Below are 14040 nucleotides of genomic sequence, written 5' to 3' on the forward strand. Positions count from 1 at the left end.
CGCACGTCCCGGCGGCAACCTGGCACCCGGGCCTGGGCTCCCCGACCCCGCCTAGCCGGGACCGGAATCACCAAATAAGGAGCGGGATGTCTCCGCCGGAACCGAGACTTATATGGCCACTTCCTAATATGGAAAGGGCGGCCGGGGCTTCCGGCGGGCAGGCAGGGGCAGGCGGGGGCTGGGCTGCGCTGCGCGCGTCTAAGGGCCGCCAGCGCTGAGGTGATGCTGCTCGCGGCGGGTGTGGGGGCCGCGGCGGGTGTCGGGGCCGCGGCGGGCGCGGGGCTCTCAGTCCGGGGCAGGTGGGGCCCCCACCGCCCGGCTTTCCCCGGTGCCAGGCGCTGACGCCAGGCGGGGTCCTCCAGCTCGCCTCCATATTAGGGCTTCCTGCTTCCCATATATGGCCATGTACGTCAGGGCCGGGGCGGGCTTCGGCTGGTGGGATCCGATATATAGAAGCGGCTTCGGGGCGGGCGAGGAGCCGAGCGCTTTCAGCGGGCTGCGGGGGGGGAGCCCCGGGCCGTCCGGTGGGCGGGAGGCGATCGCTTCCAGCGGGCAGCGCTGGGTGGCCGCGGCGCAAGGGCAAGCAGCGAGCAACGGCCGCCTCGCCGCAGCCGGCCCGTCCGACGGGCCCGCGGCGGCGGCGCCACCCGTCAGCACCCGAACCCGGCTCCCTCATGGCTGCGGCCAAGGCAGAGATGCAGCTTCTGCCCTCGCTGCAGATCTCCGACCCCTTCGGCGTCTTTCCACACTCTCCTCCTGCCATGGACGGCCACTATCCCAAACTGGAGGAGATGATGCTGCTCAGTGGCGGGGGCCAGCAATTTCTCGCGCATCCCGGGGCGCCTGAGAGTGCGGGCTTCGGCGCGGCCGGGGAGCCCGGCGAGCAACACTTTGAGCACCTCGCGGCAGGTAAGCGTGATGGCCTCGCCCGGGTGGGCAGGGGAGTCCTGGTAAACCGCGGAGGCGGCAGCGCCCACGGGAGCTCCGAGACGCAGCGGTGCCTCTGACCCGGCGGCTGCGCGGGGGTATCTCCTATGTTGTGCGTCAGCGGCTCAGGGCTCGTTGCTGCTGGAGACCTGCCAGCGGCGCTGCAATATGTTGCGCTCAATTATTAATTAACTAGAAGCAAAGATCTGGGGCTGCACTGCATGGGGATGGCTCGCGAAGCACTGGCAGCAGCTCCAGAGCTGCAGTGGCTGCTAGAAGTAATCGGCTCTCTTTTGTTTTCAGACACTTTTCCTGAGATGTCCCTGAACAACGAAAAAACCATGCCAGAAACCAGCTATCCCAGCCAAACAACACGGCTACCACCAATAACCTACACGGGGCGCTTCTCCCTAGAGCCGGCCCCAAATGGTAGCAACACCTTATGGCCAGAGCCCCTCTTTAGCCTTGTCAGTGGTCTGGTGAGCATGGCTAACGCACCTCCCACCTCTACACCCTCTTCATCATCACCCTCCTCTTCGCAGAGCACCCCCCTGAGCTGCTCTGTCCAAGCCAGTGAGAACAGTCCAATTTATTCGGCTGCACCAACTTTCCCCACTTCCAGCTCTGATATTTTCCCTGAACCACAGACCCAGTCCTTTCCCAACCCCTCTGGAGCTCCCATCCAGTATCCACCTCCAGCTTATCCAACTGCTAAAACCAACTTCCAGGTGCCAATGATCCCGGATTACCTGTTCCCTCAGCAACAGAGTGAGCTCAACCTTATCACAGCTGATCAGAAGCCCTTCTCAGCCCTTGAGACCAGAGCACAGCAGCCTTCCCTTACACCGCTGTCCACTATCAAGGCATTTGCCACGCAGACTGGCTCTCAGGAGTTGAAGACCCTTAACACTAACTATCAGTCCCAGCTGATCAAGCCCAGCAGGATGAGAAAATACCCTAATCGTCCCAGCAAGACACCTCCTCATGAACGGCCCTATGCTTGTCCAGTGGAGTCCTGCGACCGGAGATTTTCACGGTCTGATGAACTAACTCGTCACATTCGCATCCACACTGGACAGAAACCTTTCCAGTGCCGCATTTGCATGCGGAACTTCAGCAGGAGTGACCACTTGACCACGCATATCCGCACACACACGGGAGAGAAGCCATTTGCATGTGACATTTGTGGTAGAAAGTTTGCCAGAAGTGATGAGAGGAAGAGACACACTAAAATCCACCTTAGGCAGAAAGACAAGAAAGTGGAAAAGGCAGCTTCGGTCTCAACTACTTCCTCCCCTGTTGCTGCCTACTCATCCTCTGTGGCTACGTCCTACCCTTCCTCCGTAGCCACCACTTATCCCTCACCAGTGCGCACAGTCTATTCCTCCCCTGCTTCCTCTTCCTATCCCTCTCCTGCACATACGACGTTCCCATCCCCGTCTATAGCAACCACTTACCCCTCTGGCACTGCCACTTTTCAGACCCAGGTGGCCACTTCCTTCCCATCTCCAGGAGTTACCAACAATTTCAGCTCACAGGTGACCTCAGCACTTTCAGACATGACATCAACCTTTTCTCCAAGGACAATTGAGATTTGCTAAGCTCACTTTCTGGAACAGGAGCATTCACCTCTTCCATTGGTACCATGAGACATGGAGTCTCTAATCACTCCCCCAACACTGTATGTTGCAAGGCTATCTAATTTCTCTTTAAAATTCAGCTGCCTGAAAAAACTGCTGTTTAAGTTTTCCACCACTGTCAAATAACTTAATTTGCATGGACTGTGGATATAAGTTCAGTATAATTTTCCCCATAAACAAACAATAGTATTTTATTAGGAGGAAAGGACCTTTAATTAAGCACGTAGCTGATGTAAATTGTACGTGTGCCACGGTTTTGCTTTCCTTTAGGTACTGTTGATGTTGAAAAAGTTTTGCATATCCATGTTGTATTATTTGAAGTTTGCAGGGCCATACTTTGTAAATGTTAATTCTATTTTAGTGACAATGCTGTAATGAGTTTAAAACTTGTTTGGGTACAGCACTTACCGTACTTGAGCATGTAAGAGTGATGTTATGTAAAAATCACCTGATAAGACACTCAAATGTGGCAGAAGTTTTGTTTTAAAGTTACAAGTCTTGGTGCCTTTTTGTGAAGCCTTGCTGATGTCATGCATTTGTGTGAATAGATGCTTTGCATCTTGCCTTAAAGCGAAAGGGATGTTATACAAAGAATGTAAGAGAAAGAAGGGAATGGGTGGGGAAGGAAGCACTAGTATGCCCTGGGGGACAGAATGTAAGCAAAAAATCCCACAGAAACAAACAAGAAACAAATTTAAAACAACAACAGTGAAACCCAATTCTCAAAGTATATTTTTGTTACAAAAATGTAAATTTAAATATATATATTCAGGAGTTGGAATGTTGTAGTTACCTACTGAGTAGGCAGCAATTTTTGTATGTTATGAACATGCGGTTCATTATTTTGTGATTTATTTTTACTTTGTAATTGTGTTTGTTAAAATGGAAGTGACTGTTTGGCTTCTAAATACATTGAATGCGCTTTCCTGCCAATGGGATATTTGGTGTACCAATGTCCTTCAGAAAAAGTAATAAAAAAATATAAAATCACGTAAGTTTTCACATTTTCCTTTAAGCTGCCACATAAGAAAACTGCTGCAGAAAACCTGACTGCTAGGATGCTGTTTGTTTCCTGGAGAAGTACCTGCATGTAGAAAGGAAGAGGTATCAGTCACTCTTGTGTCCAGGAGTGCTGTCAAAGATGTGGATACAGCACATATCCTTCAGTTGGCTGCATCATCTAGTGTTTGAAAGTAATCACAATTCGTGTTTTCTAGCTGCTCCAGAAGCTGATTACAGAAAGAAAAAATAATTCTCCCAGCACTGAAGGTGAGGTTTCAAGGTTAGGTTCTCAACTATGCAAAGACCTTACCAGGTGGTGAAAAGGGGTTGTCAAGGTAATGGCATAGATTCCAGGCTGAAAATAAGTTCTGTACAGGGGGCTAATAGATGGAAAGTAGGGAGATGAGAATTTCCACAGCTTTTTCTGTTATGCTGTATAGGGCCTAACAAGTGTACATGCTTGATGGCCTTTGTACAAATGTTTTAGTGCTGGGAGGAAGAAAATACATCTTACTCGATGGCTTAAAATACACTTCAGTATGCATGAACTCTGTGTGGAGAGAATTCAGAGGAATTTGCAGCTGTGAGAAGTAGCAGTGCAGATCTAGTGGAAAGTTCTAGTATCGTAGTTCAGTCCACGTAGGCTCTTTACAAACTACTTGATATCTAGAGTTGTGAGGAGCTGAGATGCGAATACAGGAGTTGATGCCTGTATCTGGCATAATGCTAGATGGCAAGCACTTTCTGTAGGAAATGGCATGCACTAATGCTTGCCAAAATAAGTCCTCTGGCTCAGAAGGGCAACAAGCTCGTTTCCTTCTTTAGTTTATCTCGGATACAGTCCTTAGATTTTGGTCTAACTGTGGCAATTATTGCTCTGAATTGACATACACATGACAGAAAGAAAATACATGGTCTTCTGCACCTGGTCTTTTCTGTGGCCTTTGTCCGGTAACAGGAAAGCAGATTTCAGGGTTTCTGTGCCTTTTCTGTGAAGTCTTTTTGGTTCACCTTGGTCTGAAGAGGACAAAATCTCTGATTCTTAATTAGTCTGCTCCCTAGTTTTACTGGAAATGTAAGAAGTCTTAGGAGGAGGCCACAGCACCACCAGAAATCTGCCTCAGGGAGGTTGTTCCCAGGGAAGCAGCAGGCATTGCCAGTGGCTGGGAAACTTACCCTCTCCTGAGCAAATATGGTCTGGAGCTGGGGAACAAGTGCACTAGGGGTAGCGAAGGCCCCCTTTTCAGTTTGCTGTCAGAAAACTCGCCTGGCTGATTCAAACCTCACCGGCTTGTGATTTAAAGCCTAGCTTCAGCTGCGATCATCAGTGACTGAAAAAAAAAAAAAGTGCGTCATCGCTGGCAGCAGCCCAGCTTGTCTCGGGGGTAGAGGGGGGGGACCCGCCGCAGCTGCTCGCGGAACGGCACCCGAGCCGCTGCAATCGGGCCGGGCCGGGCCGCGATCCGCCGCGCCGCTGCCGGGAGAAGGCCGCCAGCAGCGGGCCGAGCCGCGTCACGCAGCCACAGGGTCGCCAAGGCCGAACGGAAACGCTGCTCCAGCGGCGGCCGGAACCGGGACCACCATATTTGGCGCTTCCTCCTCACCTTTTATGGTACTTCCGAGGCCCAAAAAAGGCGCTTCCTGCTCCCATCCTCCCGGGACTAAGCGGCGGATCTTCCGGGAGTGTGCTGGCCTGAGAGCTGCCGCCGCGGCGGATTGGTTCCGCCCTCACCCTGGGGGCGTTCCGGAGGGTTCTTCGAGTACAGTGGGCCCTGAATTGGCCATGAGCGATTCGGTGTGGGCAGCATCTGCTTCGCCCGGGGCCTAGTGGCAGGCCCAGGGCCGTCGGGACGCCTGCTCCCAGCGCGGCCTAGCGCGGGGGACTGCTCCGGCGGCTGAGGGCGGGCCTCTGACCTTGCCCCGTTCCCGTGTTCTGGTGCGGTTTCTTTCATAGGGGCTGCGGCGCTTGTTATACATCCGTCAGAAATAGGTACGGTGCAGTTTAACCCGAGGGGTGCTGAAGAGGCCATTGCCCGCGTTCAGTCAGGCTTTTCTTCCGTAGAGCCTTTCCGTAAGCTGCTGTTCACTTGGGGAAATGTGGACAGTCCTTTGTTAAGTGGTTGTTTTGCTTTTTAATTACACTGCTTGGCCTCTGAAGGTTCGAAGAAAAATTGCTTCTTCATTCACTTCTCCTTCAGAAATAAGTGGCTATAAGTCAGCTTTGTCAGTTTTAATGAACCTACCTTACCCTTGTTTGCTGTGTGGCCTGTTGCTTTGAGCCTTGTCTTCTGGAAATGCTACTGGAAATTATAAAATCGGTGCAGTGCAACTGTTAAAGCAATTTTTGTTGTAGCTGTGAATTGGAAAACACTCTGTAGTGAATGAGTTTAGTTCTGGTGCTTCTGACAATGGTTCTGATTGTATTTATCCTTGATGTACCTGAAAGAACTCTGGAGTGTTAGGAAATGAAGGGGCAGATTTGATGGGTAAGTCCTGTTTAAAAATTTCCTAGAATAAAATGTCTGTAGTAGGTTTTAGAACAGACCTTAATTAACAAAGATCTGGACATATCTTTATACATAGTCAGAAATCTGATGTAAAGTACAACACAGCAGTATTTTGATATGAAGGTTGATTCTAGTGATTAAAGCTCTTGGCTGTGATTCTTATTTTTGTGTAAATGAGCTTGAGGGTTGTAAGAATCTCCAGATGTACTCAGACTAGCTGGAAAGCAGCTATGAGGCATTGAATTTAATAGCAGAAGCTGTCTGCAATTCTGACGTTCTTCAAAGAACGAGGGCATTTTGTAAGCAAAACCAGGCCACCTGAAGAATTGCAACTGTGGCTGTTACATGCTTGTCAACGGTTTACAGCCAGGTTCGGCCCGGTTCCGTGACGATTGGGGTGGGGGACCCACGGACCCACGCCCTAGGAAAGGGGAAGGGGGAAAGGGAAAAGGGAGATGGGCCTAGAAACAAAACAGCGGCAACTATCCGAGGAGGAAAGCTAATTTACTAAATAGATATTGGAAAGCAAAATAACACAATATAATACAATATAATTGGAATTACAGCTAATAAATCAAGTAAAATGAGCAAGAGAGAGTGTCCGATAAACCGAAGGCCTTACGCTAACGCTGAAGGCAGATGGCAGCGAGCACCCACTACTGAGTGGATCCCAAAGGAAAGAGAGCGTCCTGTGTCCGCAGACAGTTTTTATCTTTCCCCCTGAGCGTAAACACGTAAAAATGCAAAGCAGTGTAAAGTCCTCTGGGGAATGCAGTTCTTCTCTTCTGAGACAGGGATACCTGGAACTATCGATGATCCACGGAGCTGGAGCATTAACTCTTTAACTCTAAATGCACTACATGATGTTATGACGTGGAATACCAGTACCAAAAATCATTAAACCGTGACAATGCTAGAGGCCTGCAGTGCCATATAATGAACATGCAAAGATCTTTTTTTTTTTGGAATGTGTCAGCATTATAACAATATCTAATAAGTGAACAAATGTTGTCAAAATTTGCTAAGAAAACTGTTGTGCTTGATCAAAAGAAATCCAGTCTCTGACTTGTTGTCAGAGGTAGTCCTGGAATATTCTTCCAGCAGTTATGACCTGTGGCTAATAAATTTCATGAGCTAGAGCAAAGATAGCTTTGTATGTTTTGTGTAACTATCCAGCGTTTAGATGAGGTGCTAAAGGACTTAATTTAGTAGTTGGGTAGAGATAGTGATAGGAGGATGGTTGGACTAGATGATCTTATAGGTCCTTTCCAACCTTATGAACTTATGAACTTATGAACTTATGAAATGATTTCTGGTGTTGGACAAGGTTACAACATTCATATTTGGCTGAAAAATGAGTATTAGTGCATCCAGGTGTTGCAAGAAGAGTCTTTTGTGTGTTTGAACTCACTACTTCATAATTTCATTTGATGACTATTTAGACTTACTGCAGAAGACCAAGAATAATATAATTTCTGTGATAGCTACAGAACTTGGTTTCCCCTTCTTTGTGCTCTTTGTGGTTGAAGAAGCAGAGTCCCTTTAGTACAGCAAGTATTTGGTCATCCTTTCCTGTCCCTTGTGTCATTCTCCTTTGTTGTTTCTGATGAGTAGAGGTCAGCACTATCCACAATACTCAGACTGTTTCTGCTTGAGCATGGATTTGGCCAGATGACTTTCAGAGGTCCCTTCTAACCTAAACCACTCTGCAATTCTCTGATGCAAGATGAATATAGGTAAGTATATAATACAAATACAATACAAAAGAGTTGCCACACTATTAGATATCTTCTCATTTTGCAAATTATTGAAAGGCATTTCCTTCTCCCAAAGAATCTCTGTATAAGTTATTTCTTTTTGTGATATATGAGCAATTAACTCTCCTCAAGCAGAACTACTGAGAAAAAAACATGCCTGAGAAATCTTCACGTGTCGTTTCACCATCTCATTCAGTGTTTTGGAAACAGGACAATATGACGCATGTCATGTCTTTATGTTAGTAATTTACTGTCACGTGGTATTATCACTGTGATTCCTCATGAACTGAAGAAGGGCAAAGTGGCTTTCAGCATGCCTTAGTAAGAGTCTCATTCTCTTCTCATTTGTTCACAGGGATTTGGAGAATTGAGGATGTGTACCGGATGGTGTGATTATTCAGCATGAGGTTGAGCACATTTACAGGAGAGCAATGAAAAAATCTTTCTCCAATGCTGTAACTGAACTGTTTGCAAGTGAAATATACGCTTTGTGCTATGTTACCATTTTATTTGACCTGTGTAACGATGTTTGTTCCTGCCTTGGTAGAACATGCTCTTCCTACAACAAACAGAACAAACAAAAAAGCCCCACAATCACTACATCCAATTTGCGAAAACAGCACTCTCTTCCATTAAAAGTCCATTTCCTTGTCCAATTTCTGTTCCAAGAATCAGGAGTAGAGAGTCCGCTCTGAAGGTTTATAATTTTACAGCCCTCTTCTCTCCAGCAGCAACGGCAACTGTGAAATAAATTGTTAATGCTTGACTGCGTATCTCTTATGCATACCTCTAGTAAGATGAGCGTGTCTCCATTACGTTTTATTTAGCTGAAGAGAAGTTGGAAGCAGAACAGCATGAAGAAGCTTAGAATTGTAATTACTTCTCTTTGATTTGAAAAGTAAAGTAGGTGCTTACTTTCTGTTTTAGGTCCTAGTGGTATGGCTATAAACAGAGGAAGGCAAATCAAATCTGTTTGGATTACCTACAAGCACACAGTGACCAAGTACTGAAAGTAGCAAAGGCTCACTGCTGTTTTTTTTTGTTTGTTTGTTTTTGTAGACATTTTGTGTAGCAGTCTCTGTGGAAAAGTGTTTTATTGGACCTGTTTTGGGTTTCTTTCCTATAGATTCAATCATTGTCTGAGATGTATCAAGCCAGAAGTCATCAGAGTTCACCTGCAGTATTTCAGAGACCATGTAAGGGGCTGTTTAATGAATACAGTATCTGACTTTTTACTCCTCCCTAAATGAGTTTAAGTGGTTGTTTTTGTTGATATTACTGTTCTTCAGTGCTAGATAAATGACATAAAAATTCAAGCATTTGTCCCCTCAAACAGTGCACAAGAAGGCTATAAAACCCTCAGTAAGTATTGCCAAAAGAATAAAACTAGTATACCTCGAGTCTCTGCTATATGACATCAAGATAGTTATGAAGATCAATTGGGATGAAGTTGGTAAAGGGATGCAAAGAGTGGGTAGGTAGTTGCTCATGCTTCACTTTTGCTGCTGAGAAATAGTACTACAGATTCTGAGAACTACAATTCAGCTATGCAGACTACTCTAGGCTGACTCTTACTTTGTTCTTTAACATTGACTTCTGTCATGATATATTTGGTAACAGGCATTCCAGATGTTGTTAGAAATTTTTCAGATATGTTACTGTTAATTTTATCCTGAACTGGCTGCTGCTTGACATGCTGTCTACACATTGATAATATGCATATGAATTTATGTTTCCTATCCTCTGATCGTGTTCTGGCAGTGGTGCTTAGGACACTGGAAGAAAATCTAATTAAGAGATGGAAGAAGAATTTTTTTTTTTTAAACTTCTGTTGAATCAGTAAGTAGTTACGAGATCTCTTCTAAGCTAGAAGAGATTGTGGGAAGAAAAAGTACCTCAGGATCAATTCTGTGTCAGTCTTTTTCCATTGTTGTTGTTTTGTTTTTTAACTTAAAGTAAGAAGAAAGGCCTATAAAGTAAAAGCCAGCTCTCAAAACGCAGCATGCTTAATGAGTTCTTAACATTGAAATGCGCATCTTGTATTTTCACTGATTTGAAACCTGAGGTATTACTGTATGTCACAGATGATGCTTTTTTAGCCTGGAGAGCTTTTCTGCACAAAGATGTACGGTTCTGAGTTGGCTGTGCCGTTTCTCACGATGGCTATTGCTGGGTGTAGCGGAAATGCTCAGTCACAGCCTGAAGCAGCGATGGAGCACCTGGTGGGAAGGCAGGGCCAACCCAGGGGAGCTTGGGTGCTTGCAGTGTGCCAGAGTGAACTGAAGGGCTGGAACCAGGATCCACCCCTTCCCAGCCCTCATTTAAGGGTTGGCCATGGAGGGAAGAGGATCTTTCTGGAGATTCCTGTGTACTTGATGCCCTCTGAAGGTAGGCAGCTTTTTTCCCCTTATTTCTGTGCCCACTGCTACTGTGTTCGAGTGAATTCTCACTTGTTGAAGCCTGGGATCTTGCTGCTGTGCTGTCATCATTGTGTCTACCATCACATTACACAGGGACACTGGAGGATGTGAGAAGTCAGCTCTTCCAGTGCCTAGAATTTTAATTGCAGTTGATGCCCATCTATATGGGAACTGTTGAATCATGGCCTGAATCACTGATTGATCACCTGAGGTGAGTACTGACTCAGCCAGTTCACCTGTGAAGGCAATGCACCTGTGTGACTGGAAGGGGTTGAGTCTGGCTCCACCTCTCCCAGACCCCCAGATTTAAGGGCTGACCACCACTGGGGAAAGATCTGTTGTTGGGAGTTCCCTCCCGTGTGGAGTTCCAGGCAAGCCTCAACCTTCAGTGACAGGTGAGCCCTTTCTAATTTATCAGGTGTCTTTACACCATCTGGATAATCCATCCAAAAATATACTGTCCATCTTCATTGTATTGTGTGAGTACTATCCATTCAGGGTATTTACTCTACATTATCTCTGGGCAGCTGAGTGCATGTAGGCACGTTTCTGTGTCAAGCTGGGAATTCTGCCTGTCTCTGACAAATATGTTAAGCTTCATAGTTATCTCTTTCCAATAGCAAATTGCCACATGATACTACCCCTGGACGAACTTGAAGTCACAGAGAGGTGAAGACACGCTCGGATGCCTCAGTGAGAAATAGAACAGCGAGTTCCTGTCTACTGTTAGTTCATTTGACAAAGCCCTGTAAGTCTGGTGTATCACAGCATTATCCTGCAGAAGTTACTGTTGGGTTCATCCTTGTGGGAGTCTAATTTGCCTTTCCTTCAAATTCTGGAATGCATTTCATCTCCCAGGTACTGACTCCCTGCACAAGAAGTTTCCTGCTGCTGCAGAAGATCAGCTTCCAAAGGCAAGGAGCCGAACACTGTTGAAAAGAACCGTCAGCTGAGCTGATGGTAGCAAATTCATCTTGATAGTCTTCGTTGGGTGTAGGTTTGGAGAGAAGTCTATGTGAAGCTATCTACAGGTTATTCTTTGTTGTGGATATAAAATATTTCCCACTGTGCTTTGGATTGCTAGATTCATGTATGTCAGCTGAGATGTAACACAACATCTGGAGTTGGTCATCCTGTTGCTTCTCCTCTTGCTTTTAGTATCTTGGGCATCGAGCCCTCTAGCTTTTTCTTGCATTGTAATACTCTTTCTCCTGGAAACTAAGCCTTGGTTTTGGTGGTATGATCTGAGTCAGACAATCTTTTCTTAGAAAGAAAGACAAACTCACGATCAAAGGTCTGTGTACCAAATGCTGATATTCCCCTTAGATGCGATACTCTAGGATACTTCAGCTGCTACAATGTACAGTGTGTCGGTTCTACTGATGTCCAGGCAGATTTGTATTATGTATTTCAGTAGGCATAGAGAACTAAAAAGGTTCTCGTAGTAGATTGTTCTAAATGAGCAGGGCTGCATGGCTTGCACTGAAACACTTGTTGAGATGGCTTTTGGATACATTATAGGTCTTACGTATGTGAAAGCTCCGCTTGGTAATAAAACAAAATTTGGACCATGAAATACTTGAAAATGTCTTGAAGCTTCTCTGCCTTTGGGAAATCCTTTGTAATGAAGCAGAATGCTGTTCTGTTCTCTCTGATAGCTGTTTGCTTTCCCATTCTGAAGCGTCAATTCTTTCTATGCAGGTAAATTAAACTGAGGTGGAAAACTGGAGTTTTCATTAATCTTTATTAAAACAATGTAATGGTCCGCAAGAAACTCAAAACTGCAGCTTTGTGCAGCGATTGCCTGAGGATTTGACTTGTTGGGGCCTAAAATTACCTGTTATTGCATTAAGAAAACAAACAAAAAACCCCAACCAACTAAAACAGACTGCAAGAAAGGCATTTGGAAACAAAGACATGAAAATATGAACAAGATTGAGTCTGAGGGAACATTAATATGGCTCTGTGCTTTTTGCTAATGTGCCATTGTAGTTAAATTTGCTTGTTAGTTATGTCATTGTAGTCAATGATGTTGCACATCAGGACACAGCCTTAAATTTTCCTTATTTCACCCTCAACTACTGGCCCACGTCTTCACTCTTTCACCCCAAATTCGAGTCCCAAACCTACACTCTTATACCACAAACTCCAGTCCCTGTAATGGAGTGAATGCTGAGTGTCTGTACATAGTTTTCCTTGGTTTAATTAACGAATGAATGTTAATTTGTTTTCCCCTTCTCTCGTGCCAGTAACTCGGTGTTGTACCACTGCCACGGGAAGGGGAGGATGGAACGCGGGGGAGTGGGGTGCGGGCGCTCGTGAACGGAGAGGGAGAAGCGGTTTCCGCGGTGTGCGTTGCCCCCGGGCGGCCGATGCTTGGAACTGCAGCAGCGGGGGCTTGGTGAATAGGACAGCACAGCGCATGCGCGCGGAAACGGCGATACTGCGCATGCTCAGAACCGGGGCGGTGCTCAGTGCTGCCGCCGTGCGGTGAGAATTCAATACTGCAGGCAGGACCCAGGAAAAAAAACATCGCGCATGCGCGCGAAAACGGCGATACTGCGTATGCTCAGAACATATGCAGTGATCCGTGCTGCCCCCGTGCGGTTAGAATTCAGTACTGCAGGTATTGCCCAGAAAAAAAAAAAAAGGGCTTATGCGAGTGTTAACGGAGACAATGCGCATGCGCGAGGAAACGGCTATACTGCGCATGATCAGAACAGCGGCGGTGCTCCGTGCTACCGCCGTGTGGTGAGAATTCGGTACTGCAGTCACTGCCCAGAAAAAAAAAAATTAAAAAAAAGCACCGCGCATGCGCGCGGAAGCAGCGATACTGGGTGGGCGCACAGATTCCTATAAAGTACTCCCACTGCTCGCGTCCCCAAAGATGTCGGCGACAAGCCCGTTTTCGAACCGTCAGCACAACAATATTTCCCGCCTCTCTGTTAGGATTCCGCCGCTTTTTTTCGGCGACTATGTGCTGATCGCGATTTCTATCCGGAAACGGCCATTTTCGTAGCCCTCCACTCCTATGCAGGGCGCCGGCACCCGATTGGCTAGGCTCCGCACGTGACCGCCAGGAGCCTGCCCCGTCCACGCGCACGCGCAGTACCGCGGCGGTGTTCAGTGCTTCCGCCGTGTGGGGACAATGCGGTACTGCAGGCACTGCGCAGGAAAAAAAAAAAAAAAAAAAAGCACGGCACAGCGCATGCGCGCGGAAACAGAGCTACTTCACATGCGCACATATTCCTATAAAATACTCCCAGTGCAGCGGTCCTTACAGGTGCCGGCTAGCAGCCCCTTTTAGGACCGTCAGCTCAACAATACTTCCCACCTCCTCGTTTAGGATTCCGACGCTTTTTTTTCCCCCCCAACCAACACCAGAAAGAGCATCTCCCCCCCAACCAACAAGAACAGAATCACCCCCCTAACCAACACCACCAGCAACAGCATCTCCCCCCACAACCAACACGACCTTCCCCTCAAACAAGACCAGCAATGGCATCTTCCCCCCAACCAACACCGCCAGCAACAGCATCGCCCCAACCAACATTAGGAACAGCATCGCCCCCCCTTTAACCAACACCACCAAAAGCATCTCCCCCATCAACCAACACCAACAACAGAAACTCCCCCCCCCAACAAAAAACAGGAACAGCATCTCCCCCCCACAACCAACACAAGGAACAGCATCTCCCCCAATTAAAATCAACAAGAACAGCATCTCCCCCCCAACCAACACCAGCAACAGCGTCTCCTCCCCAATGAACACCATTAACAGCATCTC

The 14040-nt window shown here is 47.0% G+C and overlaps 1 protein-coding gene across 1 annotated transcript; it reads left to right on the top strand.

Moving 5' to 3' along the window:
* The first annotated feature begins 471 nt into the window (after nucleotides 1-471).
* EGR1 (early growth response 1) lies at nucleotides 472-3557 on the top strand. Its single transcript, XM_065734945.1, has 2 exons — nucleotides 472-909; nucleotides 1231-3557. The coding sequence occupies exons 1-2, from the start codon at nucleotides 675-677 to the stop codon at nucleotides 2526-2528; spliced, it is 1533 nt and encodes a 510-aa protein (XP_065591017.1). The 5' UTR covers nucleotides 472-674; the 3' UTR covers nucleotides 2529-3557.
* Nucleotides 3558-14040: the final 10483 nt, after the last annotated feature.

The sequence above is a fragment of the Cyrtonyx montezumae genome, unplaced genomic scaffold (genome assembly GCF_038088225.1).
Source record: "Cyrtonyx montezumae isolate F1298 unplaced genomic scaffold, pur_monq_1.0 scaffold_18, whole genome shotgun sequence".
Taxonomy (NCBI): Eukaryota; Metazoa; Chordata; class Aves; order Galliformes; family Odontophoridae; genus Cyrtonyx; species Cyrtonyx montezumae.